Source organism: Melospiza melodia, chromosome 1, assembly GCF_035770615.1.
Source record: "Melospiza melodia melodia isolate bMelMel2 chromosome 1, bMelMel2.pri, whole genome shotgun sequence".
In the NCBI taxonomy this organism is placed as follows: Eukaryota; Metazoa; Chordata; class Aves; order Passeriformes; family Passerellidae; genus Melospiza; species Melospiza melodia.
In genome coordinates, this window is record NC_086194.1 from 40,330,394 (window position 1) to 40,358,285 (window position 27,892).

The window sequence follows — 27,892 nt, forward strand, 5'->3', positions numbered from 1 at the left end:
AGTAACCTGAATGGTCAGTGCACAACCTACAACATTTAATACTGCTGTTCCACTTCAAAAGGAAGAATTAAAGGAAGCACTTTCTTGCCTCCTGAGCAAACGAGGGTTTCACAAAAAAGGGAACAGTCTAGCCATGAGTTATGATCCTGCCCTTCAGCCCCACTGCCCAGAAGTGACTACAGTGAAACTATTTCCTCACGTAGACATGGTCTTGCAGGCAAATGTACACCAAGCCTACCTTCCCCAAAGCACTTCTGTATATGCAAAGTGTTCAGACATCTGCAATGGTATTTCTGGGACTAATATGAAATGCCAATGAGCAAATGATTGTCAGCATTTATAAAGTAAAATGGATCACAATGCAATGTAATTCCATCAGAGTAACTTTAAGAAAAAAACTGATGTTGACAAAAAGCCTCTGAAATATTTTTCAGAGCAAGCAGTGAGAGTGGCAGGACAACAGACCAACCGAGAAAAATTTACCTGCAGCAAACGGAGGCTTATGAGTGCACCTGACTGTTCCTTAGGAAGAGGGACCTTCATTCTGCTATCACAGTCATAAATAAAGATATTTCAACTACTGTCTAGCAAATCTGAAACTACTGCTGTTGAGTATACTGTCAGGATTACCCAAAAACTGCTTACAGATATAGTCAACTCCAAAAGTGGGACAAAACTACATAAGAAAAATCGGACAAGCTTAACTTTGATTCTAACTCAACAAAGCAAAGCATTGAGAAGCCTTCTAAAAATAAGATAGTTGCACTGAGTAGGTCTGTGTTTCATTATTCAGATAGAAGTTTGCAGATAGACAGATGGAGATTTACTTATAAATATAATTTACAAGGAAAAGCAAAGTAAAACAAAGCTGTAGTCATTTTCTTCCTTCATTCCCAGTGAATTGGACTAAACAAGTTATTTTTCAGATTTCATCTTTTTCAGCAAATTTTGGTTTTGCCAAAAAACCAAACCTTAACAAAATAAACAACCAGACCTCCAAGAAAGGCAATTAATATAAAGATGATATATTATCTGTGAAAGCACTGGAAAGAAATTTAACTCTAAAAAGGTTGGGGTTCAAGTTTCTAGCATGGGGGTGTTATTTTTACAAGGGACACAACCTTTACTTGAATATTGTGTTTAGAAGTTCAAAAGGTACATCATGTGACCTTCAAAGCTTCATTCACGTAAATGTCTGTAGCATCGTACCACTTTCAAACAAAGCTTCTTACAGAATTACTATAAACCAATAATCAATAGAATTAGTAGACTGCCCAATACTAAATTTAGTAATACAAAGCTCAAGAGATGATTGCTCATTTTAATCCAACATGACTTTATCCAAGCTTAGCTGTTGAAATCCACTGAGAGTATTTACTACTTAAGGCCCTTATCAATATGAAACAAACTTAAGTGTTAGGATCTTGAAACGTGTCTCCATCACATGGTAGATCTCGAATCACATGGTTGGTCTCATCCCAAAAGTCACTTTGGGTGAAGTCCTATAACATTTACAGAAAAGAAAATGCTCTGATTTCTCTCCAGAGCTCCTATGAAAGTGGAAGATTTTCATAATAGAAGATTTCTGAAGCCTGAGAGAGCTGAACAAAAATGCCCTGGTATCACTAGGTCTTCTCTTTTCACACAGAACCTTCTCTTTTCTTTGGCTAGATGCCTTTAAAACTTCATAGAAAGAAGGACTTTGTTCTCCATCTTAACAAGGAAAAGCAAAGGAATTCAAGTTTGTGTCTATGTGGATTCTGAAACCCTGTAGCTTAGAAATTTGAACTAAGAGCGATCATATACTAACGATGGATGTAAGGACCATCGGCAGGTGAGCTCCCTGGTCCAACCTTGCTCAAAGTACAGCCAACTTCAAAGCTGGAGCCATGGTTTTGATCAGTTTAGTTAGGATGACAGCCACACTTTTAGTAATTTTAAGGATATATGTTCTACAGCCTATCTAGGCAACTTATACCAACCTACAGCAACACACTACCTGAAAAAAAAAATCCTAATATCCAACTGTCACTTCCAATACAGCACCTTATGCGTGATCCCCCTCACCCTCTAACTACGTACCATTGTGACCCCATCTTCCCAACTGAAGACTAAAGCTTTGTGACAAGAATTACTGTTTTTACGGAAAATTTTCAAATAATAATCTGAAGATGGAAAATTTACTTTATACAAGAGCCTTTTTTAATCAAATAATGTCACAGTCTATCTCATTCTAGCATGGAGCATTCCAGTATGGAAAAACTGGGAGTATCTGCAAGAGAGACCCTAATCCATTCCTTAAGATCATAAAACAGGGAAGAAATCCAGCTGTTTGATGTCTTAAATCCATTACCCTAGTAGGAAAGATCTGGAACACAGCATCTCATTCCTTGGTATTAATTTCCCTTACATCACAGAGAGTACTTGTATGCACAAAAATAAGCTCAATGCAATCTACAAGCACAACTTCTTGTGATCTTTTCTGTTACAAGACTGCTCTGAAGGTAGTAGCACAAAAATGGGAAAAAGGAGAGGGATGGAAGAAGTAAGAGTAAGAACAAAAGTGTCTTTTCTTGCCCTTAAAAATTTCAGAGCCCATAGGACTTCTCCAAATGTTCTTGGTTCTGGTAAAACTTAAGGAACAAGAACAATGCCTCCACACACACACATATACACACACACCCTTTTTATTTATAATGAAAAATAAGCCACTAAGTCACAAAAAATACTTCCACTATGCTAATTTTCTAATTAAAAATAATGTCCTATTTCTGAAGGATGCAATTAAATGCAAAAATTAGTATTGAAAGTGAAGTCCCTGTCATAAGAAAGAAACTAAATATTTCAGAACAAACAGCATTTTTCACTTATTTTATAAACTTCTCATGCACATTCCCAAGAAAGAGTCAAATTATTTTCTACATAATTAAATGTATCAAAATTTAATATAAAATAATTTAACATAATCTTGGTCTTCCACACATCAACTGACTACTAAGAAATCCTTTAATTACCTAGAATTCTTCTTGTTAAAGGAACTATTTAACTAAAGCTATCTCTTGCTTTCAGAATTAAACATTTGAGATAAAAGTTTCTAACCAAACCTGTAGAAAAAAGAAAATTCTTTCACGGGATAACTGCATGCCATGACTGGAACCCAAAGGTTCTCCACAGTACAGCATACTTTAGAATGCAGTACACAACCTGGGCTGGGCTCTGAAATCTCCTGCTGCTCCTAGGAATTCAGTCTCTCTGAGAATACACTCCTTATACTTAAACTGATAAAACTGAGAAGCACAATCCCAAACCATAGCTAGCACAGCACAGGGTAAAGCATTCAGGAAGAGTTTTTTCTCACTATGTGACAAAGATTGGCATATTATGCTGACAAAACCAGTAAATGCCAGATTTCTCATTACACACAAAAGTGATTTTTTTCTCTGACTTAAAAGCAAATGAGTTTGTAGGGGCAGTCATAGAGAAAAATTCACTGCATACTTCTATTAGACATAATCAACAATATTTAGGAAGGCAGAAACAGTAATAGGAAAAGCTTAGTGCTGGGTGGCAGTGCCACACAGGGATTCTGGCACAGACCTGTGGCTCCCTGCCAGCAGCCATGTCCCTTGCCAAGGCAAGGAGCCAGCCCTTGGTGCTGATGGGAGGGAGGACGAGCCGTGCCTGCTCTGCACAGCCAAGCCAGAGCAGAGCTGGGCCCCACGCTTTATCCCAGCTGAGGATCCTCGGTGCAGCCTGCCTCTGCAGCAGAGCCCAGGAAAAAGGATACACATATAGGGTAATTTCAAACAGTTGTTTCTGTTGGAGGAGAGAAAACCTAGAAATAAGCAATTCAAGTGCAAGTTCCATTAACATTCAAGACTAGCCCTTTGTCCACTAAACACAACATAAAACCACAGAATGGTTTGGGTGGCAATGGATCTTGAAGATCATCAGTTCCCATCCCCCTGGTAAAGACATAAGGCTTCCACATTCTAACACTGTTCTTGGAAAGTATTTCATAAGAAACTTCTGAAATGAAAATTTTCTGACTTCATCAATGGGTCACAAATACATTGTCATAACAAATTTGATCACACCCCTCTTTTGATAAGTGTGTAAATGTATTGGTTTGCCAAATGCATCTACTGGTATTTACAGAAGGAATCTTGCTTCACAGAAGGGTTACTCATTCCTGAGAAAACCTCAAACCCTCTCCTTTTTTTATTTATTTTGTAAATTAGAAATTAGAAAAGGTAAATTTAAAAGCTTAAATTTCAGTGACTGCAATTTAAAAGCTTAAAATTCAGTGACTAACTTTCAGTGAACTGCAAATAAAGAAATCCTCCATTTAGAAATAGTTCTAATATCCAACAAGGCACAAGTTTAGTCAATTTTTGGAACAATTGGTTTTTAAGGGATTGAAAAAAGGTAAAGGTTATGAAAAGCTATCAAGAAGTAATAGGTTGTAGAATCAAGCAGTCTCTTCTGCCTCCTCTCAAAAATTTTATATTTGAGTGATCTGGGACTATCGAGTTTACTGCAAGTTTTATGTTTTGGTTCATGCTGTTTGGTAGAACTTCAGTTTTATGACCATATTACTTAAACAATAATTTTATGTGTGTTTCAGTTTATAAAACTATTATAGTTTGCAGTTAGCTGTCTTTTTATAAAATTTCTAATGCAGTCAGAACAAAAACATTACATATTGTTCTCTTAAATAAAAGAAGTTAGGGGAAAAAGTCATTAGGACACAGTTGATGTCAAACACTTCTAAAAAGCTTCAAATTGTGAAACACTTGTACAGCAAGTCTTCTGCTTAGATACACAATATTCACTTAAGGGGAGAAAAAAATACAGGATTATTTGATTGCTTATCCTTGTCAACTAAGATTAAGTGAAAACCACGGTTCTCTTCTTAAATAAAAATTAAAGCACATCAAGGTATAAGAGATAATAGGGTCATTTAAAATGTAAACATTACTTACACCTGCCACAGGATAATGTGAGAGTAGATAGCTATTAAACCATCTTAACTCTTGAAAGCTGGTGCTTGGATCTATGCCACAGAAAACTAGTCTACCAAGACACACATTCCTGACCTCAAGATTGTTTCTGGAATGAAACCTCTGTAATGTGTAAACTGCTTACCTCTGCTATGCCCGCTAAGAGTAACAGAATGTATCCCTTCTTCCCTTACACTGTATCTAGTAAATGTATCCTCAAATCAAGGTTGAAAAGTAGCTACACAGTTTAAAAGATGCATTCTTGTAGTATCAAGCCAGCCCAAGTGAAGAAAGTTTTCCTCAAACATCATGTAACAGAAAATACATTTTACAAGACCACATTAAATACCTCTGCCATTAATACTCATGCCTTACTTCCAACTCCTGGGTGACTTTGTTATTACTCTCATTCACTGCAGCTCAAAGAGCCTGGCATCAAGTTAAGAACATTAGGTGCTCTTAAAAAAGGTTATTTTAAGATGTTATTCCCTTTTCTAGCTCTTCTGTAAACTGACATTTGTTAATTCAAAATAAGGCCTTACAGCTTCAGTAAAGTGCAGTACCTTTATTTAGTACACACACAGTCTGCCCACAATTGCAGTTTACCATCTCTAACCATTCCTCTTTTATGGGAAGAGCGTTACAAAACCAGCAGCCTGTGCCTAACCTTCCTAACCTAAACACTGTCACTCCAGACAGGTACCACACTCTGCCAGCCACCATAAATAGAATGCAGGGCTTGAGAAGCTCCAAGTTCAAGATCTATTTTCTCCTTTAGCATTTGTTTCTCTTTCCATTAACATTTCATCACAAAATTTCCACAACATACAAGAGAAACTGACAACACTAAGATACCTTTCCTTTAGTATTAAGAGCAAAATTATGCCCTTAGCTGTATCAAACCTATCAAAATTAGTCTGTACATGCTTTAAGGAGGTTAAGTATCATCTGTCCAAATGGGCTCTAAAAAATATTGTGCTTCACACCAGAGCTGAACTCAATGAACTGCTTGCTGACTCTCCTTGAAAATACATCGATGCATACTTGTGTAAAGGTTCAAAATTCCTAGTACTATTTTTCAAGAAATACATATGGAAAGGCTAGACTGAAATAGGTTAAAGTCTTAAAACACTTCCAGTGCCCCATGCTTTAGTAGAGGGCTTCCCAAGCTTACAAGAAAATATTTGTGTCAGAAATGAAAAATAATGCTAGTTGGAATTGTTTTACTGCTTGCAGCCAACAATCCCATTTCTCTCCTTGTAGGATTTTGATACCAGAATTAAAAACAAAACCTAAAAATTCCACATACCTACTTTTATCATAATAGCTTATAAATAATGAACTCTTAAGCAGAGCTATAAGTTCACATAAATTTATCTTCTAGAATACCTTGATTTGAAAAATCTCTGAGAAGGTGACTATATGAGTAGAACAATCACACTTACATACCTTTTTCTCTTTCATAAAGGAAAGAAAAAAACATTTTGTTCTTACTTTGGAATAGTTTTCACTTTGATAAAAGTCAAACTATATGGTGCCCCTCCCTTGTTCCATTCTACCAAAAAAAAATTTAATTCTCACAAACATACAAGATACTAAAAAATACATGTGAACACCAAGAATAATTCCTATTTATGTGAGAAAATGTGTACCTATATACAGCCTCACAGATGTGATAATACTACTGGAAATCTTTTTTTTTTTTTTTGGTCAGATACTTATTATTAGTTATTTGTTAAACCTCTGTATAACCAGCCCCCTCTTGCATTGAGATACCAACACTGGCCACTCCAAAATGAGTGAGGGAGTGAAAGAAAAGATGAGGTGCATGGATAAGAGCAAGGTGAGGAGAGTGAGATTGCAACTCCTCCTTTCAAAAGCACTTACGTTGACTCAATTGTTCATTGGACAGCAGTCTACATTTCACCTTAATTTACTCTTTGGCTATGGGAAGACAGGGGTATTTTCCATAGCAGTCACCCAAGTGCTTAAATTGCCTCAGGCAGCCTGAGCCTCTGCCTTCCCACCAAGTATCTTGGTTAACTGCAGTGCTGTACGAGCTGAAGCATTCCTACAAGAATGTGCTCTGAAAGAGACTGGGGAAGAGATCTGGCTGCACATTCCCATGTCATTCCTTGGGGTCGAGGTATTACAGCTGCTAAAGCTGCTGCCTCCAACACTACTCCAGCTGGATGCCTGCTTTCCCTTAACCCCTGCCTCGCTGCAAAACATACACACACATTTTTTCTGGGTCATCTCCTGAGAAAAGCAAGAGAAAGAAATTTAAGAGGAATCAGCTTAAATCTCCACTGAAGATTCAACTGCAGAAACAGCCAAGGCAGTGGTTTCCCTACAGCACAACCCCATCTAAACCAGCATTGTCACAGCCTCCACTGCTGCATCTCTCAGCCCCATATCCACACTTCCTTCCTCTGCTCAGCTCCTGCACACATCCATCAGTGTGGCATTTTGAGCCCAACAGCTGAGATCTTGACCATCTTCCTTTGTCAGACTGGTAAATTTTCCAATCACTTAACAGACCTAGCTGAGATTGTGGTTTGGTCAGGCCAACAGAAATGTTAGCACAAGACAGAAAACAGTAACAGAATGAAGGGGACAGATCAAGAGTATGCTGCAGCAACAAACAACTTCAATCACTTTAAACTGTCTCCTCTTATACCACAGTGTGAGAAAAATGTCACAGCAACCTAAAATCAACCTTTCTTAGCCAGAAACTGCTGCCATTATGGTTTTCCAGTGTGCTGAAGCAGTGTAAGAGTCAGTACAACTCAGTGAATCTACTGCCTTCTAGCATTCTGCAAATGTTAATTAAGCTTCAGAGTATTCCATGTGAAAGGCTGAAGACTTTAACACTGGATCTCCCTAGTCTTTTCCTTGTTCATTAAGGAGCATCCAGGAATCCTCATCCCAAACTAATTTGTTTTCAAGTAAGAAGAAAAGCCATGTCTTAGATGAAATACCTAATTTTACATTCTGCTACATGAAACTAAATCATTGCTGTTTTACTGCTAAATGTGGGATCCTGAGTCAAATAATGAAGACTACCATAATGCTTTACTGAGAGCTGACTGTGGAACATACAGTTTACTATGGAACCAGAAGGACAGTTGCATGTCTGTTGAGACTCTCAGTATTTGAAGTGCATAACCACAATCACAAGGACACTTAACTTTCAGAAAAGAAAACAAACATCTCCCTCATGACCCCCGTTTCCTGACTTTTAATTCTGAAGAACGTGACATCATTCATGCTGGAAAATTACTTACCAACAGGAATTATTTTTTCAAACCTAAGTCTAAGAAGCAAGCTTTCCTTGGAAAGCTTCAGTCATTTTTGGGTTTTTTTTTTTTGGTGACAGATTAGAACAGTGGATATTTACCAGCATGCACAGAGACAAAACAGGGCACGTCACCTCTGCCTTTCACTGGTTTTACCCCAGAATTTCATGATAGCCATAAAATTCTGACTCCTTTCAGCAAGGAAAATTCATCTTTTATCCCTAGGCAAAAAAAACCCATGTTAATCAAACACAAAACCACCACAAACTTACTCTCTAGTTCTTCCTTTTCAAAATTTGTATTGATAGTAGAGCTGATTTTGCCCATATCCACAACAGCTTCTTCATCGTGACCCTGAAGAAACAAGACACAAGTTTAAGTTACAACTAAATAGAACTACTTTTTTCCTACTAAATTCCTAAATATGTTCTGAGACACCATGTCATCACTGAAAACCTATCTATCCAATTTTTCAAGAAAACATTACCCTGCATTGAAGGAAAAGACAGTAAATCAACAGACAGGCTAAATACCATAAAATTTCTTTCTGCAATGCTCTGGGATTTCATTACAATCAGGACACATGTTTCAAAAGTGCAGTATTCTTTTAGCTTTTTATTCAACAGCAATCAATCTACTTCCATGAAATAACTGATAAATTTACAAAAAGATACAGAAGTAAATACTGAGAGACCTCAAGCTCTACTCTTTAGGGGACAATTCCTGTGTGAGATTTTCCAGCACAAATAAGAAGCTTTTTTGAACAAAGGGGTAGCAAAAAAACCTAAGATATTTCCTAGACCCACAGCTCTGGAAATATCAAAATAACTGCTTCATTCAGGTTTCAACAGCCAGCTTGTTAACCTAATTCACTTTTTCTTTTTTTACCCACAAAGTTAAAAAGCAGCAGTTTCCAGCAGACCTTTTGGAGTTCCATTACTACTGAAACCACACCACTCATAACATGAAATATTTGAAATAGATATAGGCTTATCTCTGAACACATCCTCTTATCACAGTTAGCACATCACTAAAGCAGACCTTAAAACTGCCTTTTGCTCAGTCTTGACAAAAATAAAGAAACTGAACAGTAGAAATCTCAAGTCCATCTCAGACTTGACATCAAAACAACATTAGAGTTGTCTTTCTCCACATGTCTGCATTCCTTAGAATAAAGTCCACTTTTCACAGCTCACACATTACAGCCTCCCGACAGAGCTGGTTCTCCAAAAGAACAACTACTTAAGGGCAGTTTTACATCCAAATATAAGGGCAAGGCTAGCTGCTAAAGGTTACTGTGTCCCTGATCTTTCTGCTCCCTTGGGCACACACTTCTTCCTTAAGTCAGACCTAACCATCATGAAATCAGATTAAAAGCGCTTAAGAAACAGTGTGGTTTCTTTGGGTTTGTTTTTTTTTTTAGCTTTTTTATAATAACTTGATTCGTTTTCCATTGGATCAGCTCACCAAAGTGACTTCTCTAGTGGCCATATGACAGCCAGATCCATCACAAGTTTATCTGTTTGATCACTGCTTCTAGCAGCAGCTACACTGATCTGATGCTTTACATTTCAGTCCACAGAGGATCTGTGATAATGGGTTCATGAGGGAAAAACAGAAGCCTAAATCAGGAGTCTCACAGGAACTGGGAACCCTAACAGTGTTGACATTCAACTAAACTTTGGTCTTAGAATTATGCAATTACTTTATATATAGAACAAGTTTGTCACCTCACAGGAAAAGTGGCAAGGATGAAAAACAACATACCTGTGTGTAACAGGTACAAGCTAATAAACACTGTATCAACTCCCACTCACAAAAAAAATTTTTCTTGAACACAGAACTCCTGATCTTAAAAAAAAATATCTTTATTAGAATATATTGTGTGCATATACACAAAACAAATTTAAGTAGTTAACTACTGAGGGAAGAAGATGAAAGAATATGAAGAGGACAAGCACCACATGCTGGGAAAAAAATTCTGATGAGGTTCAAAAAAAGGTTAGATGCAGCTAGACCACAAAAAACTAAAAGCAGCTGGCACTATGTAAATAAGTAAAAACATAAGAGGAAAGAGTAGCACATGGCAGAATAAACCTCTGAAAACTAAATACAAGTCAATTCTGAGCTGTGTCCCTGAAAATAGGGTTTTCAAGAAAGGCATTACACAGTAACCTAACTTTGTCACTACTGCTGCATTGTAGTGACAGTAGAGTTTTGCAAGAAGGGTAGAAAAAACCTTGTACACTCTACAGAGCTACAATTTAAAAAGAATTGAGGCAATGTCTGTTGGAGAAAGACCATGAAAATGTTCCAGGGACCTGTTAATAAAAAAGTGGTAGAAATCTTTCAAGTGTCATGGTAATAAGGTGGGAGGGGAGTATGGGGGGAAATAGTATATTCCTGTCTCCTACACACCAAAATCCAGAGTACTGTAATACACTCCTGTTCACAGAAACAGATACACACAGTATACACATTACCACAAAACTCCAAGCAGAGATGGAAGCAGATGGAAGAATTACAAATTCTCTGAACTACCTTAGGTGGTTTTTTATATCTGAGTAGAAAAAAAAAACCCTAGCAATAGGAAAACCGCTATCAAAATCTGTTCCACAATTAGCTTCATGGTTACAGCCACAGACTCCTGAAAACTCCTGTACCTAAATACACCCATCCCCAGCAGTCCTTTTAGGACACTTGAAATCTTGCCAAAGACATAGTTTTTTGAGCAACAAAGGAAGAAAGAGTTTTTTCTCCAGATGATACAAACAACTGCATACCAGTAGAAAATTGTATACACACTGTGAAAAATATACACATATGAAGAAATTTTCATCTCCCAATAACATTTTGAAAGTGGATTTGCTGTGTGTCCTACATCACATTATTAATTTCTATCACCCTTTCCTTCAGTAAAAGAGATTCTCTGCCAAACTCATACGTACAGAAGCAGTCTTCAAAAACCACACCACGTGAAAGTAACATGTCTTTTAAGATTAGATTACAGGAAGGCATGTGTGCCCTTGCAAACCGTTCTATCACTATCTCAAAGTACTCAACATATGCAAAGACTCTTCCAAGAATAAACCATTAACAACCACAAATATCATACATGGAGGAAGCATATCATTTACAGCCTTTGTTCAGAAAAACACAAAGCATCATTTTAACATATCTGTTTTGTGATGCCAAGAGCAAATCCCAGTATGAGATATTTTTGCCTTAGGTCAGGTAAAAAATCAAAAATATTCAAATCCATTATAGAGTAATTCCAAACTACAACCTTTTCCTGGTTAAAAATAAAGTCTGTAGGGCATAGCTTTCCAGTAATTATAGATGATCTATCATGTCAGTTAAAGGCACAGAAGGGAGGGAAAATTTTACAGCTGCCGTTTCAGTTCTCTTGTCTACTTTCTGAACTTTTTACATAAACAAAGAACAGTGGGATTGTGGAAAATTTGTCAACTTCCCTGTTTTAGGCAGAGAATGACTTGGAGCTTAAAGCAAATATTCCAGGGCACTTTACCATTCACTGCATGTGAAACTTTACATAGGACAATCCCACAGATGCCCAAACACAGTTGATGTAGACAAGCCAAAGTAAAATTCAAGACTAATTTAGAATGTATGTAACTTTCATTTTCAGTCAAAAGACAGAACAATTGAGAAGGGGGGAAAAAAACCAACATGAGCAGCAACCAAGGTGCCCTAGGGAGATTAAGCTTTCACCTTTGGTTTGCACTTTTTTTTTTTTTAAAGGAGAAGGTAATTATAAAAACAGAACAAATCCTGAGTACTTCAAGGGAAAAAAAATAAAAAGCCTAGCACATTGTATTAAGATACACTGCACTGTATTATGATGTACTAAGTGTACTTTTTCCTAACAGATTTCTGGATACTCATAAACATACTGCAGAAACAACCTCCAGTAACACCTTCATATTCAGCTAGAGGTGCCTGCATACATTAGAATCTGTCTTCTCAGCTTCTAACTCTCCTCAGCATGAAAATGAAATGCCTTTTCAACTGCTACAGATCAGACAAGACTTTCAAATACTCAGTGCTCCAGCAGAGTCCCAGTAGGATTCCTCTTGCCACCTCTGGATTTCAAATGTCTTTTCTCAGTCTGTGAGAAAAGAGTAATTCCCCCTTGCAGAAAATCAAGCACCAGAAATTTTTAACACTACTAATTTACCTTCTCAAACATTTATTGTCATTTACTACAGCACACTTTTGTTATCTAGCATATTAATGCCACATGTTTTTAAAACTAGTACTGAAAAAAGAGTCAATCCTGAATTGCATGATTTTTTATGGAAAGCCCTGAGTTGGGAAGAGCTGACAACCTCCAGCAGTATGTGGTAGCCACAGTCTCAAGGACTAGCATGAATATGACGCAGGGAGTATTAAATCCAAAGTCAAGTTTCCACTGTCATCTCTGCAAGCACTTCTCACCATGCAACTCACTTAACCTTGTGCAGTCACACACACGACAGATTTCAGATGGGCACGCTGCCAAAGTGCATTACTGAATAACCACTTCCAAGACAGACAACTTGCTAGAAGCACATTTTTAAGGTACTTGAAATACAGTCTAATCAAATCATTCTGGTGATAGACAGTGATCATAAATAGCTGATGCAGCTAACTGTAAACCTTTAAAATCTATGAGCAATACAGTAACCATGTTAAGAATAATTTGAGATCAACATTTAAGACCATTACTTAGCTAAGTCAATGTTTATGTGCTCCATTTACATTTCCTCAGACCAAAGTTCTTTCCTGGCAGAGTTAGAGAGTGACTTCTTGCAGCACCAGAAGGGACTGCATTAGTGCTCATGGAAGTAAGTAAGTAGGGCTTAAGAGAGGGCATAAGCAAACAAAAAAACCTCCACAAACACTATCTTCCCCCCCCCCCCCCCCCAAAAAAAATTACATTACAACTTTCATGCTACAAAGAAGCTTCACTACAGCATTTATTGAACTAGATGCAAATAAAAAAGAAAAAACAAAACCAAAAGCACAATACAAAATGCAACCAACAAAAACTAACCCCAACTCAGGATGGGGAGGAAGGAGCAAACTCATATCAACGTTTTTCCTCTATATATCTGTCCCTGGCCAACAGTTTAACACTTCTTATTTTAACAGTATTCTAATATAACTGCCTATACTGTCCCAGTGATCCTACATACTGCTTTGTTACTGTAACTGTATCCCAATCTCTCTGGCTTGAAGATAAAGCAGTTTCCTCCTCCTTCCCACAAGAACTCATGGATACATCTCTACTTCTGTAAGCACAAGAGATCTGGCAGACAGGATTTTCCTCTTAGGCTGGAATGTGGCACCAACAAATCATTCCTCTCAACACAGGAGCAAACCCTGCTTACAGACCCCACTGGCAAACCTCTGTAGCACACTGCTGTAGATTTACCAAGATCAGCAGCATATGAGCAATTGAGCACAGTGCATTTTGCCTGTCAGGCTCAGCTCTTCCTCCTTTCACCACCAGTAAGCACAGAGGAGCAGTTCAGCTGGACCAAATCATCCATCAATGGGCTGTCTGCAAGAGGACACAACAGGAGAGGCCCTGTGCAAACTGAATCAGAGTCAACAGTGGCTTGGCCTTAGGAAGCATAGCCAAAGCAGGACTCTTGTTCTATTATCAGCCCTCCTTTGTGTGATCTACACTCAGGAGATGGATATGACAGCCATCAAAAAAACCTCCAGTGACAAAAATAAATAAAAAATTAATTGAGATAAGATTGTTGATATTGCCCTGCTTCAAAAATTAAGGTTTGGCTATGAAAAGGAATTAAAACCTTCATTTTGACCATATATCTCAAAGACAATCAAAGAGAAACTACAAAACCTCACTTTGCAAATGTATCCAGGTATGTGTGTGTACATCTATAAAATATTTTAAAACTGATCTTTATAAAAAATAGATAAACACAGTTGTTTTGTTACATAGGTACTGAAATATATTGTTCAGGGTAATTTAGAACCCACAGGGTAATTCATTACTCATTGTCACAGCCACATTTCCCAAGTGATCTGTTCCAGAAGTCTGCATTTCTGCTCTAGGCCCACATAATACTCCATGTAGTCAGGAAATAAAACACATGTCAAATTTACAGAATGCATGTACAACCTCCTCTCTATCCATGCAACCTCCCACAGCTGCAAGCTAATAAGAACTAATACTTCAGGGAGTAAAAAACAGACAAGACCAGTGTCGTAGACCCACAAAATTAGGAGATTAAGTCTACCAGGGACAGCAACTCTGGAAAGGAAAAGAAAAGAAACCAGAAAAATAGTGTATTTGTTACTGTCATCTCTGGATGCTGTATGCAGAGTTAAATGCAGATTTGAATGCCAATCACTCTACTTCAGGCAAGCATCAGGTCTATCCCATAGGTCTCCTCCCACTGCTACCCACACACACAGCACCAAGCAGCCTTAGTTAAAAGTGAGTAAATAGGAAGGGCTTGTAGACATGGTTTACCTGCAGGATGAACTAACAGCAGCCCTTGCTGTTAGTCCTAAATATATTGTTTTACTTCTCTTCCAGACTGATTCTGCTTTTAAACCAGAGGTAAGATGAGCCCACAGTAGGCAGGAGGGCAGGCATCTGTAGTTGCTGCCTCCTTGAAGGACAATCAGGATACAAAAAAAATTAAAGTTCTTTCTAAATAATAGTAAGTGAAGGTATTAGTTCAACTTTAGTTGAACTGCACAAGTGGTCCTATAGATGCATTTGAAGTAAGTTCTTTGGGCACAATCTCTACACGGCAATACTGTATCATCAGAAGTTGCCAGAGTGATGAAACACTACCAGTTCTAAATCAAGCACATCAACCTAACAGCCAAGGAAAAATGCATCACATATAAATGAGCCCTGTCTCATTTTGTCATCGTACAATTTTTAGCTGGCCTTCCCCTCTAAATATATACAGATGAGAGCACAATTAATAATAATTCACAAACAGAACACTTGCCAGGTTTAAAATAGGAAGCATACTGTTGATGGGTTCCCCCTTAGTTGTAATTTCTATGGTCTTCAACAGCTGCTTTCCAGAGATTTTTTTCCCCTACTATCTTAGCAGAGTGTATTGCTCAAGCACTACAGGAATGACTCTAATTCACCTCAATGGCTTTGGTGTCACCACACATCCCCTCTTTTCCTGTGAATTTTACCTGTGCATGTACAACTCCTATTTTACTCAGCAATCCTCACATGTAAATGACAGCCCCGCCCCACCAAAGCTACACTCAGAGCCTTGCAGGGAGCTGTGACACTTAGATTTATTTCAGTAAGACCATAACCATCACAGAAGAGGTTAGGGATACTTAGATATTTTTTTAGCCTACTAATCCTCTAATTAACTGTTCAGCTTACCTTACTAAATACATCTGACCAATCTGCTTCTAGAAGACTTACAATAAACACAGCAGCTCTACAAACCTTGTTTGGACAAGTATGTCCAAAAGATATCAACAGACTTCAGTCGGACTCCCCGGAAGTTTCACTGTACTTTGAATTTTCTGAAACTGTATGTGGAGGGCACTAAAGATGTGCATGTGTGCTACTTAAACACCACACAACCCAATCATTTTCAGGAAAAAAACAGTTCTAAACACACTAATGTTTTGCTTCTATTGAAATCTAATGTTTATAAGTAGTTTTATCTCAGTTCTAGCAAGCCTTAATCCAGCCAGGGTCACACTGAGCACCACAATGTCCAAGAGAAGCCATGTCCCATTCCAGAAAAACTAAACATGTCTTTGGACAATAAACCGAGTTTGCATTAATCATAAGAGAAAATTAAATTGAAGAGAAAAAGTCAGAAAGAAAAGGAAACATAATACCAACGAGAAAGAGCCTGGTCACGACTGTGAATGGCTTTCAACCATGGCACACCACAGCAATTCATAAAAAAAACTGAATTAGAACAAGCACAAGAAAAAGAGATGGCTTGATTCCTAGCAAGGTGCAAGTGAATATTTGATTTACAAGTCTATTTGAATTCAGCTTGAGTATTCTGCAAGCCAGAAAATTCACCACCATGTATAAACTTAGCAAATACTGTCAGCAATCCAACACAAGATATCAAATTGCATATCTAATATTATAGTAGCTATTTCACGAAGTTGCATTTTATCACTGCCTCACAGTACTAAATTTCATTCAAAAAACCCCAACGTATCTCCATTCACCTAAACATAATTAAGTGAATTCCTGAAATTACAGGTAAAAAAAAGTAGTAGTATAATGTTTACAACTAGTGACCTCAAATCTGTGCCTAGTCTTCTATGCATGCTTGACACAGTTCTGTGCCCAGAGCTGAAAGTAGCACCACAATGAAAACAAAAAATCAAGCACTGCACTACAGAGACCTTGACAAACAAAGGCCACCACAATCTGATGCACTGTAATATATCTAAATCAAATTCTTTCTTATGCTCACACAACGGAATAGAAAATTTAGCTGTCATACATAAAATAATTCAGGGATCTTCAAAGTTTTACACCTTAGAAAAATTCCATCCCATAGATTTTAGTTTCCAGGAAACTTTTAAAGTAGTAATCCCTGTTACACGCTGCATTGCAGTTACATGGCAATGGTAATGACAAGTCATACAATGGCTAAGAAATAGCTTGTAACACTAATATTAGAATTCACTGTATAAATCCCCACAAATTGAGTTTTTTGTCTGTGCCACTGAGGTCTGAAGAAAATGTTATCTCTGCAAACACTTCACCTCAGTTACACAGCTCATTAAGTTCACTTGCCTTTTTTTTTTTTGTCAAAAAGGAAGAGTTAGCCGGCTATTTTAAGAATCTCTACCAGAAGCATCCTGGCTATACTTGCACAGAATCAAGCAAAGTCACAGTCAATAACCTTCAAATTAAGAAAGGCTGACTCAAAATAGTGCAAAAGAAAAAATAACCCAATCTAAAACACTCAACCAATCTCAAAGTCTGACAGTATACTGGCACAACTATAAGAGCACATTTTCTTTCTGAATTAAGCTGGTTACTATGATTAAGCAATTCTAACAACACAGCAAATATCTTCCCTAATACAGAAATCTCTACTCAAACTACTACTTCTATCACCAGATCTTTCAAAAATTTCTTCCACAACTACTGAGTCTAAGGTAGCACACAATTCTGAGCCACAGCTGCTAAATATCACTTGCATCAAATCCCATTCAAGCCATTATTACGTTACACAGCTGCTATTTACATACAGGTTGCATTTTCTTCCCTTGACGAGCTTCCTCCATGCTGATGTGCAGAAGCAGAGAGTGCCCTTGTAGGAGACCCTGTAATGAACCTCCCCAGAGATCAGAGCCTGCGCATACATGACTGCTTTAGCTGCCTGTGCCTGACACAGATGTACTCCGGGAAATTGCTCCCCAGCCAATCGCTCCCGCTCCGCGCGCTCATCTCCCAGGCCACTGATTACAGCTACCGCAGGGTCACACAGCAGCAGAATGGGCAAGACAGCATGCCTTCAATTCCAGCCCAGGGAATACCAAAAAAGGAGCTGAAACTGAGTTCCACACTTCACATTTTCTGCATCAGCAGCTGCTGAGAACAGCTCCAAGGTAATATTTTTGCTCTGATCCAAGACTTCATTAGCACTACAAAACGCATTTGTACCATGGGTCCCAGAACAGAACAACCCAGAAGTTAAACATCTGCTAAGTGTGTTTATAGCTGTATTCTCAACCTTTCACTGAATACTCATTCCAATGCAGGTGTTGGGTAGTTTTTTTGGTTTTTTTTTAACATAAGCTATATATTCCTGTTCTGCAAAATAAACCAAAGTTTCCTAAAAAGATTTTTTTTCCCTCTCCTGTTGAAAAGGTAAAAAAGCACTGATGTTAGCTGCAATTAATCTCATGTGTCCTCCCAGAGTAAGCTGTCTCTGTTTCAGGTAATACTGGTGAGTATTACTATTCAGGTAAGTATCTGCATTTTTTCCTTCTGAAAGTCACCCTTTGAAAAATGCAACCTCTGTTTGAGCAGATCAAATTCAGTGCTTCATCTTACTCTTTCCCTCTTCATCACTAACATACCCTAATCTCCTTGCCCCATTACCGAATGCATGGGCAAACTGGCTCTTTAAGGAGTTATCTATAACTTAACCTTTAAGACATGCCACTGCCTTGCTTGTTCCTTTTTCTTCTTTTACTCCTACGCCTTGTTTGATGAGAACTCTAGCAGTGAAGCTGGACTGATGCCACCACAACCAACAAACAAGAACAAGTAACATACTGTCCGTGAACTTGGTGCAAATACATTGTGTAACTATGAAGATGGTATTTATCACCTAGCTGTAGAGAAATCAGAAGGCCACATTCAGTTCCTCTTGCTGCTTCAGTCCAGAAAATTCTCCAACCATGGGCTAATGAAAGTATTCTCAGACAGTGCTGACAAGAGAGTTTAAAAGTAGTTTGTTTCCACTCTGTAAATAGAAGTTCACTCTAAGACACGTATGCATCTTTTAACTTCCAAGCTATTGAAGGCCTCTCTGCTGCCATGTGTAAATGGTTATAAACTGAATGATTCATAAAGGAAGCACAGAGTTAAACATAAATATCAGATACCCTAGTTCTTAGTGATCTCTTCTAAACTGGGCATCCTAAATCACATCTATTCTTTCCCTAAAACAGAGCACAGATTCACACAGCTCTTCAGCTGCTCAGATGAACACTGAAACAGCTATGCTCAACTGTGTCCTGGTGGCTCTCCCATATTTCAATGAACTGTTCCTTAGCATAAATCCATACTACAAGTAATTCAATTGCTACAAGTAAAAAATATGTTTGTTTAGGTTGGGAGTGGGTGTGTGAAGGGAAAAGAGGCTGTCTATTCCTTAGGGATAGAATAAGAGGGGTGGGAATCACTTTTTTTTTTAATAAGTTTGGGAAAAAGTACATGCTTGGTTTGAATACTTAAAGAAAAAAAAACCTTTCTGAAGCAGCTTATTGAAATTTCTTTATAGTCTGTAGTCAGCCAATTCCTTGTTAACAGTCACTCAGTCTTGGAACAAAACAAACAAAAAAAAAAAAACCACTAAGAAGCAAGAGAAGCACTTTTTTTTTCAAACAGATGGAAGTTTTTGTCTTTCAAGTCCCAAAGCAAAACACTTTGTGGATAAACGTCTGCTCTTCCCTTAGAGTAAATACCAGGAAAAAGCTTCCCATCAAATGGAGAACAGCAGATCAACTTCAAACTGCAATTGTCTCAACATGTTTAACTACAGAAGTATTCTAAAACAAACTGTAGGCAAATATATTCAAAATTATCACATCCTTGAACATGTTCAGTGACAACATTGTGAGAACTCAGAGCAGAACTATTTGTGCTGGAGCAATATTTTAACCATATGTTTGATGCTGCAAAAATATCTCTATGAAGTGTACGAGGAGATTTATTTTAATCAAAGAAACCTAAGTACCTACAATGAAACATACACTTTTTCCTTCAATCTTTCCTTCTTCGTTTTCACTTTTCTATCCCTTCAAATTCCACTTATTTGACCTTATCTCAGTCTGTAAAAACACATTTTTGAAAGATGGGTCCAAAAGAGTATGTACCACTTATCTAGACAAAAAAAAAATTCATCTGAGCTCCTACTTCTTTGAAAAACTTTTCATTTTTTCCTAAGTCACACACAATTCTGATCCCAGTCCATTACAAAGTGGCAGTGAACTGCCTTACTGCAGGGTCTGCAGAGTGTCTAGCAGGCAGAGCTGTGCTTAATCTGCCATTCTGAAATGGCAGGACATTTAAAGTAGCTGCAGTAAGCAGGACTGAGCTCTCAGCAGGATTTACCACATGAGCTCCAGCCCAGCTGCTATCTGACACAGTCAGATATGAGCACAAGAAAACTGAGTGCTTGCTTGCTTGCTTGCAGAGCAAGCAAACTGACCCACCCACACATGCAGCCCTGAAACTCCGTACCTATTGATACTTTAAAATCTTGGTTTGGGGGGGTAGGGAGGTGGGGTGCTAAGAGTTGTATCCACAGTCCAAAATCAACCCTTCCTTTTATAAGCAAATTAAATCAGGGAGTTGGAGTTGATAATCCCTATGTTTCCATTCCAACTCAAATCAGTCTATGATACTATGACTATCTTGTCTAACACTGCAGCCCCAAAAAACCAACCCAGTGCCACCCTTCTTCATGCAGCTGAAAGGACAGCATCTACTGAGCTCAAAGTGTCTTCTCTTTAGGAAATAAAAAAAGGCAAGAAATAATTATGAGACAGCATGAAAATACTGCTAAATGAGGCTTTATTTTAGAGAGGGTGAGGGTGGCCCAGGCCATGGGGGGATTCAGGAGAGAGGCAAGGTGCTAGGGGATTAAGATGATGGAGGGGGCAAGTTGTACAACACAGCCTAAAGTTCATATGTCAAACACCTCTACAGATGGTTTTGTTCAGTTTCTTATCAAAGGGGAACCTACTAAATGATAGTTTAAAAACTTCATAGGAGTTTCTTTTTACAAAAAATTAAATATAGGGTATTCCTCCAAAGAAACATTACTGCCTTAGCAAGGGAACACAGAAACCTTTGCCAGCAGTGGCTCATCATTTAATTAATTAAAACTAACCATGAAATCCCAAAGTCTTACTGCCTACAAGTATTTTTCAGAATACAATTTCTATGTAACACCTAGTTCCCAAGCCATACACCTGCATAGCACGCTTCAGCTTGCATCAGCACATACACATGGAACTAGGTTATTCCAAAAAAAGAAAGGAAGAATAAAGATAGATGTATTCTGTACAGATATTCTCTGGTGTATTGCCCCAGCACATTGCAAGACAGCTGTCAGAAGCCACCAGGATGCAGAGAGCAAACATGAGGCAGATCACTAGTTTAAGCCCTCCTGACATTACACAATTGCACATCATTTGGACAGCTGAATACTTAGTCTCTAGAGATCCCACTGAAATTTATAACCTGAACCCTCATTAACAGCAAGATTACTATGTTCTCTAGTGTACTATGTACTACTTGATTAATCACACCACATTCTGATCTAAATACACTGATGATGTAGAAAAACAAAAGATGTGTGTAAAGTTTTCCAGGACATGTTCCAGGACTCAAAATTGTCCCTCAGTATAGATGGATGAAATTCACCATGTTCTAACAGTACCCCACCAAGATCTTACAGCAGCATGTATGAGCATGTGGTCAGCATGAAACGCCACTGAGCTAGGCTAGGGAGGGTTGGGTGATTTGATTTGTTGGGGTTTTCAGGAGGTTGGGTTTTTAAACTCTGGGGATGTTTTTGGTCTTCGGTTATTTTGTTTGTTTTTTTTTCCTGGGGGAAGGGGAAGAAGGGATGGTAGAGAGACACACATGAATTCAAAGCTGCTTATTTTACAACTGTAACATACTGCCTTTAGCTAAATTCATCTCCAGGCACTTTGGCAGCATTTTTGAGAGATATTCTAGTTTTTCTTTATCTCAAAATAGTCTTAGATTGCTGTGACAGTTCACAAGAACTATAAACCAGGGCTGTTTCAACACGATTAAGGCTGCCTAAGCAAAGCCATCTGTTTAATTGTTCTACAACCATTTATACAAATATTCTAAATTATGGAGTGGTTTGGGCTGCCACTTGGAGGACCCTGAAGATCATCAAGTTCCAATCTCCCTGCCATGGGCAGGAACAACTCCCTCAGAGTTCCTACCTGGCCTTGTACACTTCCAGGAATGGTCCATCCACAACTTCTCTGTTGCAGTGCCTCAGCACTCTCAGAGTAAACAGTTCTCTCTCACACCTAATTTAAACCTACTACTCTCTTTCCATTTGATCCTATTCCTCCTTGCCCTGTCACTACATCCTCTCTTAAATAGTCTTGTCCCATCTTTCCTGTAGGCTCCTTTCCACAGTTAGATTAGTCCAAAGCCTTCCTTTTTCCAGGCTGAACAATCCAAAGTCTCTCAGCCTTTCCTCATACATGAACTCCATCCCTCTGATCAACTTGGTAGCCCTCCTCTGGGTTCACTCCAACAGGTCAGTGTCCAAATATTACTTATCCTCTAGATTAATTCCCTAGAATAGATGGCATCATTGTGAACAGCTGATGAGCCCAGATATGAAGCAGCATAATAAGAGACAGATAAAATTATCTTGTTTTTATTGACATTATTTAAAGTGCTTGCACAAGATGATCTGCTTTCCCTAACAGCAGATCTTCAAGAGGTAAACAGCAAAAGAAAAAACAAAAAATAAATTTAAAAAAGTCACCCCATCCAATTACTGAGTTAGGACAAATTGCTCAAATACAACCTAATCAAATTACACCCAAACAGAATATCTCCTTGAAAAGACCATCAATCACCAGCAGCTAATAAATAAAAGATGCCTTTCCATGATGATGTCATTTTTGAATGATTATTCACTTATATAGTCATTCCACAAAAAAGCAAAAGACTGAATCTCACCAATTCACATGAATTCATGGCTTAATTCTTCACCTTCAGCTTTCCCAGTGTCTCAAATTCTCTATTTATATAACTGCATCCCGCTCAAATCAAGTGTCTGTATAATAACTAACAAACAACACATGTTTACTCTTACAGTGAACAAAAATTACTTCCTACAAATCAAAACTCATTAAGTTATAGTGGGAGGGTAATGCAATGTTTCCAATATCCATAGGCAACTAATACAGGAGAAGGAACCAGCACTCTGCTGGCCCACAACATTTCTTTTTAATAAGAAGGCAGGTAGGATGGAAACACAGTCTGCTCATGCAATCTGAACTACAGCAGCATTTCATCATAACTTTTTAGCTAAGTGCTGTAACATACAGGATTCAGGTGCTGTCATCTGCAGATTATTTTAATTAAATTTTAATTTTTAAAAACCAAATGAAAACCACCAAAAACCCCAAACCTAAAACAAAAACCAACAAAATAAAAAGTCCACAAGTCACATCTCCAAAGTTACGCTGAGGAACTTTAAGGTATTTGAAATCCTTGTAGCGTGAATGCCAGACAGATTACTACCACTGTTACACATATGCTGAATATCAACCAGCCACTAGTGTACTAGCAAGCCTCTACCCCAACAAATTCACAGCTACCAAAAAAACAAGTTTTAGCAATCCACACATATTTTATTAGTAAGGCAGACAGTACCAGAATGCTGCAATTCCTGTTTTGTGCTAGTGCTGGCCATAATGAGAACCTGCAACATACCAGATCAGGGAACTGAGCCAGCAGTAAAGTTGCACTGATGGTATTTTGCCACTTCAATTTGGATGTCACTCAGTAGCAGTGAGGTGCAGAAGGGGCACTGCTGAGCCCAGCTGAGGTAGAGCAGGACCATGTTCCAGCAGAGTCTGACTCAAACTGACTCAAACACCCACTTCCACTGCTGTAGTTTCACATCTCAGCTTGGAGAAATGGCAAGGTAGCAGTCACATCACCTTCCACTCTTCTCATAACATTCTGACAATGCAACATCTTTGCCTTACATTGGATCTGATGCTTTCCCACTTCTGCTGCCTTTGCCCTTCCTCACCCTCACAAGCACCAAGCTCTTTCCCTGCCCTTGCACACACTGACAAGATGCCTTCCAGACTAAGGGACACCCTGAAGCTGAGAGGGCACATCAGCCACAGCCACATGCACACACAGGAAACATCCCAGAGGACATGGTAATGCTAGTGGTACTCAACATCACAGGATGAACTTTGGCAAGCATCACCCTGGTTACTTCAGAAAAGTAGGCATGACACACTGTCATTTGACAAGAAACCAAAAATTCTGTGCTGCTGTCAACTTGGAAACTGTGGACACCTGTAAGTGAATAGAAAATGTTCAATTACATGAAAAATGAGGCCAGACTGGCTGCAGTCACTGATATTATGCACTCAGGCTACTACAAAGTGCTGGGCAAGGGGAAGCTGCACAAGCAACTCCCAATTGCAAAAGCAAATTTTTCAGAGGAAGCGTAGAGGGGAAAAATCAAAGAAGTTGATGGCGCCTGTCTGTGGAATAAAAGTTTTTGTTTTGTTTAATTTTTTTAAATAAAGACAATGTGTAAAATGAGTCAGGGAAAAAAAATATTCACCAGCATTGGTGGTTCAGTGGTAGAATTCTCGCCTGCCATGCAGGAAGCCAGGGTTCGATTCCCAACCAAAGCAGTTGGTACTTTTAGGGAGGTGATTCCATGACTCCACTCCACTGAGAACCCACCTCATTCCCAGCACAGGAAGGACATGGACTTGCTGGACAGAGTCCAGAGGAGACCTACCAAGATAATTAGAAGGATGGAGCACTTTTCCCTGGAGGAAAGGCTGAGAGAAAGTCAGAAGTCTCTTGCATTTCGAATGGGAAGAGAGTAGACTCACATTAGATATCAGGAAGAAATTCTTCCTGTCAGGTGGTGAGGCACTGGAACAAGTTGCCCAGAGAAGTTGTGGCTGCCCACCCTGGAAGTGTTTAAGGCCAGGTAGGATGGAGCCCTGAGAACGTGATCTAGGTGAAGGTGTGTCTTTCCACGCTAGGGATGCTGGAACTAGAAGACGGTGCCTTCCAACCCAGACCATTTTTTGATTCAGTGATTCTGATTTACAGAATGAACATATAACTCATTTAACATTCACTTCAGGAAAGTAACACTGACAAGTCTTTTTTGAGCTTGTAGAGTGGTTTTTAAGGTTTTGTTTGAGTTTTTCAATGGTTTCAGAAGTTGAATCAGCTTATGGGAAAAGAGAAAGGATGTAGTGGAAATGACATTTTTCCCTTTCAGAAATCAGGAACTAGTTAGTTCCAGCTCACCCTTACCATGAAGCTGTTTTTAAAGCCATATACTTTCTTGCCAAAATTTCTTCCATTTTCCTCTTGCATTTCTAAAGCACAACAATCTTAAAAGTCTGAAAAGCCTGAAAGAAAGAAATAATAAAGCCTGAGATAAAACCTCTCAGAACTTGAAATTGCTAGGAGTCAGTCCAAGGTCCTTCAGAAGGGCCACTGACAGGACATTTAAAAGGAGATCCACTTCTGTTTCTTATTTGTCTTGCCCAATATCTTGTAAAACTATACAAATAAGCTCTTTCTGGTTTAAAAAAGCAAGCAGTTGATTTTCTGATGTATTAAGGGTAATGCTTTCACTATGTCCTACTAGCAGGTTTTGTGAGAAGTCAGTTTAAAAGTAAGGTGTTGATTCTGGCACAACTGACTCATACATGCCACTGTACATGGTGCTTTTTTACAGGAAAGTTCAGCTGACAAAATGCAAAGGGAAACCGAGCTAGAGATCTAAACTTAGCCAAAAAAAAAAAAAAACAAGCCTACCTCTTTTGTAGCCATTTCATTTATTGTCTCAAGAACTACAACTACTGACACAGGTTTTATTATTTTATTACTTTTTGTTTTGTGAATAAACATGTAAAAGACAACACAATACTTTAAAGAAAGACACACAATTCTCTTGCAAAGAGAAAAAAATGCTGTTGGACTCCTATTGTAAATTTATGACTTGAGGGGCTACTTAGTAAGAAAAGTTGACAGCATCCAACACCTGGCAGGCAGATCAGATGCTCTTCATTTGCTTAACACTTAGAATTCTCTACTTCAGAGAGCATTAGCATGGTTTGCATGGGAGGTCTAACAAGCTGAGAAAGTATTAAAAAGGGTGCTCTCTGAAAAGGCATTTTTCATTATTTTAAAATGAACAACAGAAGTTACCCATCTTTCTAATAAAGCTATAGACCACACTTACATGCACCTTAATCTGTACACTACCATCCAGTAGCACAAATACATGTTCAAGGAAAGACAATTTATTTGAGACAATTTTAAGCAAAATTGGAGCATGTACAACAAAGAACTTAGGCTTCTGGCTTTCACACTGACTTCTGGAAGACAGGCATTTATCTAGCCTTGCATAAAGTCTACCCATAAAAATTCTGCTGCCATGATTTTATTGTAAGGCAAATTTGAACATGCAGAGTAAACCTACACCAGCCATGCTTCCTGTGATGCAACCACAGCAGTTCTGACCAGCCCTAGAACTCTAAAGCTGGCATCAATAAATCAAAGTCATTGCCCTAGACACAAAGTCTCCTCCTGAACTCTCTGCCTGAACTTGAAACAGCTTTAAGATGTCCTTACAAACATAATTGATACCATAGATAAAAATAAAATGTCAAGCCAAATGCACAGTGAACTGAACACTAAGACAAATACATAAAATATATCATCCAGACTGGAGATCTAAGCAAAAGACTTTCCAGCAATATGAATCAAATATGCTACACCCAGTGGCTACAAGAACTTTATCTTAACATTTTTAATTCAGGATTTCACAGCTAGCAGGGAATTTTTAAATGCTGAAAAGAATGCAAGAGTTATTCTAGTCAATGGCAATTGTATCTGGTAACCAAATTAATTTTCTACACATATGAGATAAGGAGAAAAAAGAGAAAGTAAAGAAAATTGCATTATGTTTCTCAATATTTAGAAACCAAGCCTCCAGAACAAGTATTTCTTTCCAATACTACCAAGTTTGTAGAGAAACCACCTACACAGAATCCAATACTTTCTTTTACTGCAGCATATAAAATATGAACAACACAGCTAACACCCCTGGGGATGTGTTATGATATCAAATAAATTTCTGTGATCAGATACCTTAATTATATATGCATTTATACAACTTTAAAAGTTCAGCTGGGTTTTTCCTGGGAAGGAAGAACATCTTTACATGGTGGCTTTTGGCAATCAAACACAGCTGTCATCCAAACACAGCTTTCATCATTCCATAATTCCAAAGGACTGTTACACCTCAAACTGATAAAGAGACTTTTTAAAAATAAATATGAGATACAAGAGAAACAACAAGAGCAGCTTTATTAGAATTATCTCACCTACTCCCAAATGCAACATGTAAAGAAATAATGAAATAGGAAAAATTTGAACATACTTGTCCTCTAGGAACTGCCCATGTTTCTAATTATAAAGCTCCTTTTTCCAGTGTTACTTTACTTAAGTCTGGGCACACACAAAGAAATCAACCTATCCAGCAAATCATTTGTATTTATTCTCACATTTTTTCACAGAACTGACTCTACAGAAGAAAATCAACTGCCTTTAAACCAGGTTGGAAAAGTATCATCAACAGCAAGTTGTAAAAATTTTCTCTGTAGAAAACAAAGAGAATCAAACTGGCTTCTACTGCACTTTAACCTTAATCAAATGAGATTGTATCTCAATGACAATAAAACATCTAACTTTGGCAGAAAATGGTGCCTCTTAATTGACATTTGAATACACTTTGATATTTGGGGCAGCACAACACCATAGCTTTTGGTTATCTTAACATCAATTTCAGAGCTTTTGTCTGAGATGTAATTTATTTAAATAGAAGTAATAATTTCATATCTGATTTAAACAATGTTTTACACCCTTAAAAACTGAGGTTTCCAAAAGGACCTGACTCACCAATTTGCAATACTTTCATCATTGTTTATCAAAATCAACACTATAGCAGAAGCATTGTTTTGTGGGGTTTTGGTGTTTTTTTAAAGCATATA

The 27,892-nt window shown here is 38.1% G+C and overlaps 1 protein-coding gene and 1 long non-coding RNA gene across 18 annotated transcripts in view; one reads left to right on the forward strand and one right to left on the reverse strand.

Annotated features, from left to right (window-relative positions):
- SLC4A7 (solute carrier family 4 member 7) overlaps positions 1-27,892 on the reverse strand; it is a 93,538-nt gene that overhangs the window by 49,207 nt on the left and 16,439 nt on the right. For 13 of the 17 annotated variants that reach the window (XM_063154939.1, XM_063154921.1, XM_063154898.1 and 10 more), the window contains exon 2: positions 8,575-8,656. In XM_063154939.1, coding sequence (XP_063011009.1) covers positions 8,575-8,656 — 82 coding nt within the window. Of the gene's footprint in view, positions 1-8,574; positions 8,657-17,563; positions 17,765-27,892 lie in introns of those variants that run through there. The other 4 variants (XM_063154913.1, XM_063154826.1, XM_063154957.1 and 1 more) reach the window with 2 other exon arrangements.
- On the forward strand, positions 17,708-27,595 carry LOC134417588 (uncharacterized). The gene is made up of 3 exons (XR_010027595.1): positions 17,708-17,923; positions 18,186-18,264; positions 27,419-27,595. It is a non-coding gene; the product is annotated as an uncharacterized LOC134417588 (long non-coding RNA).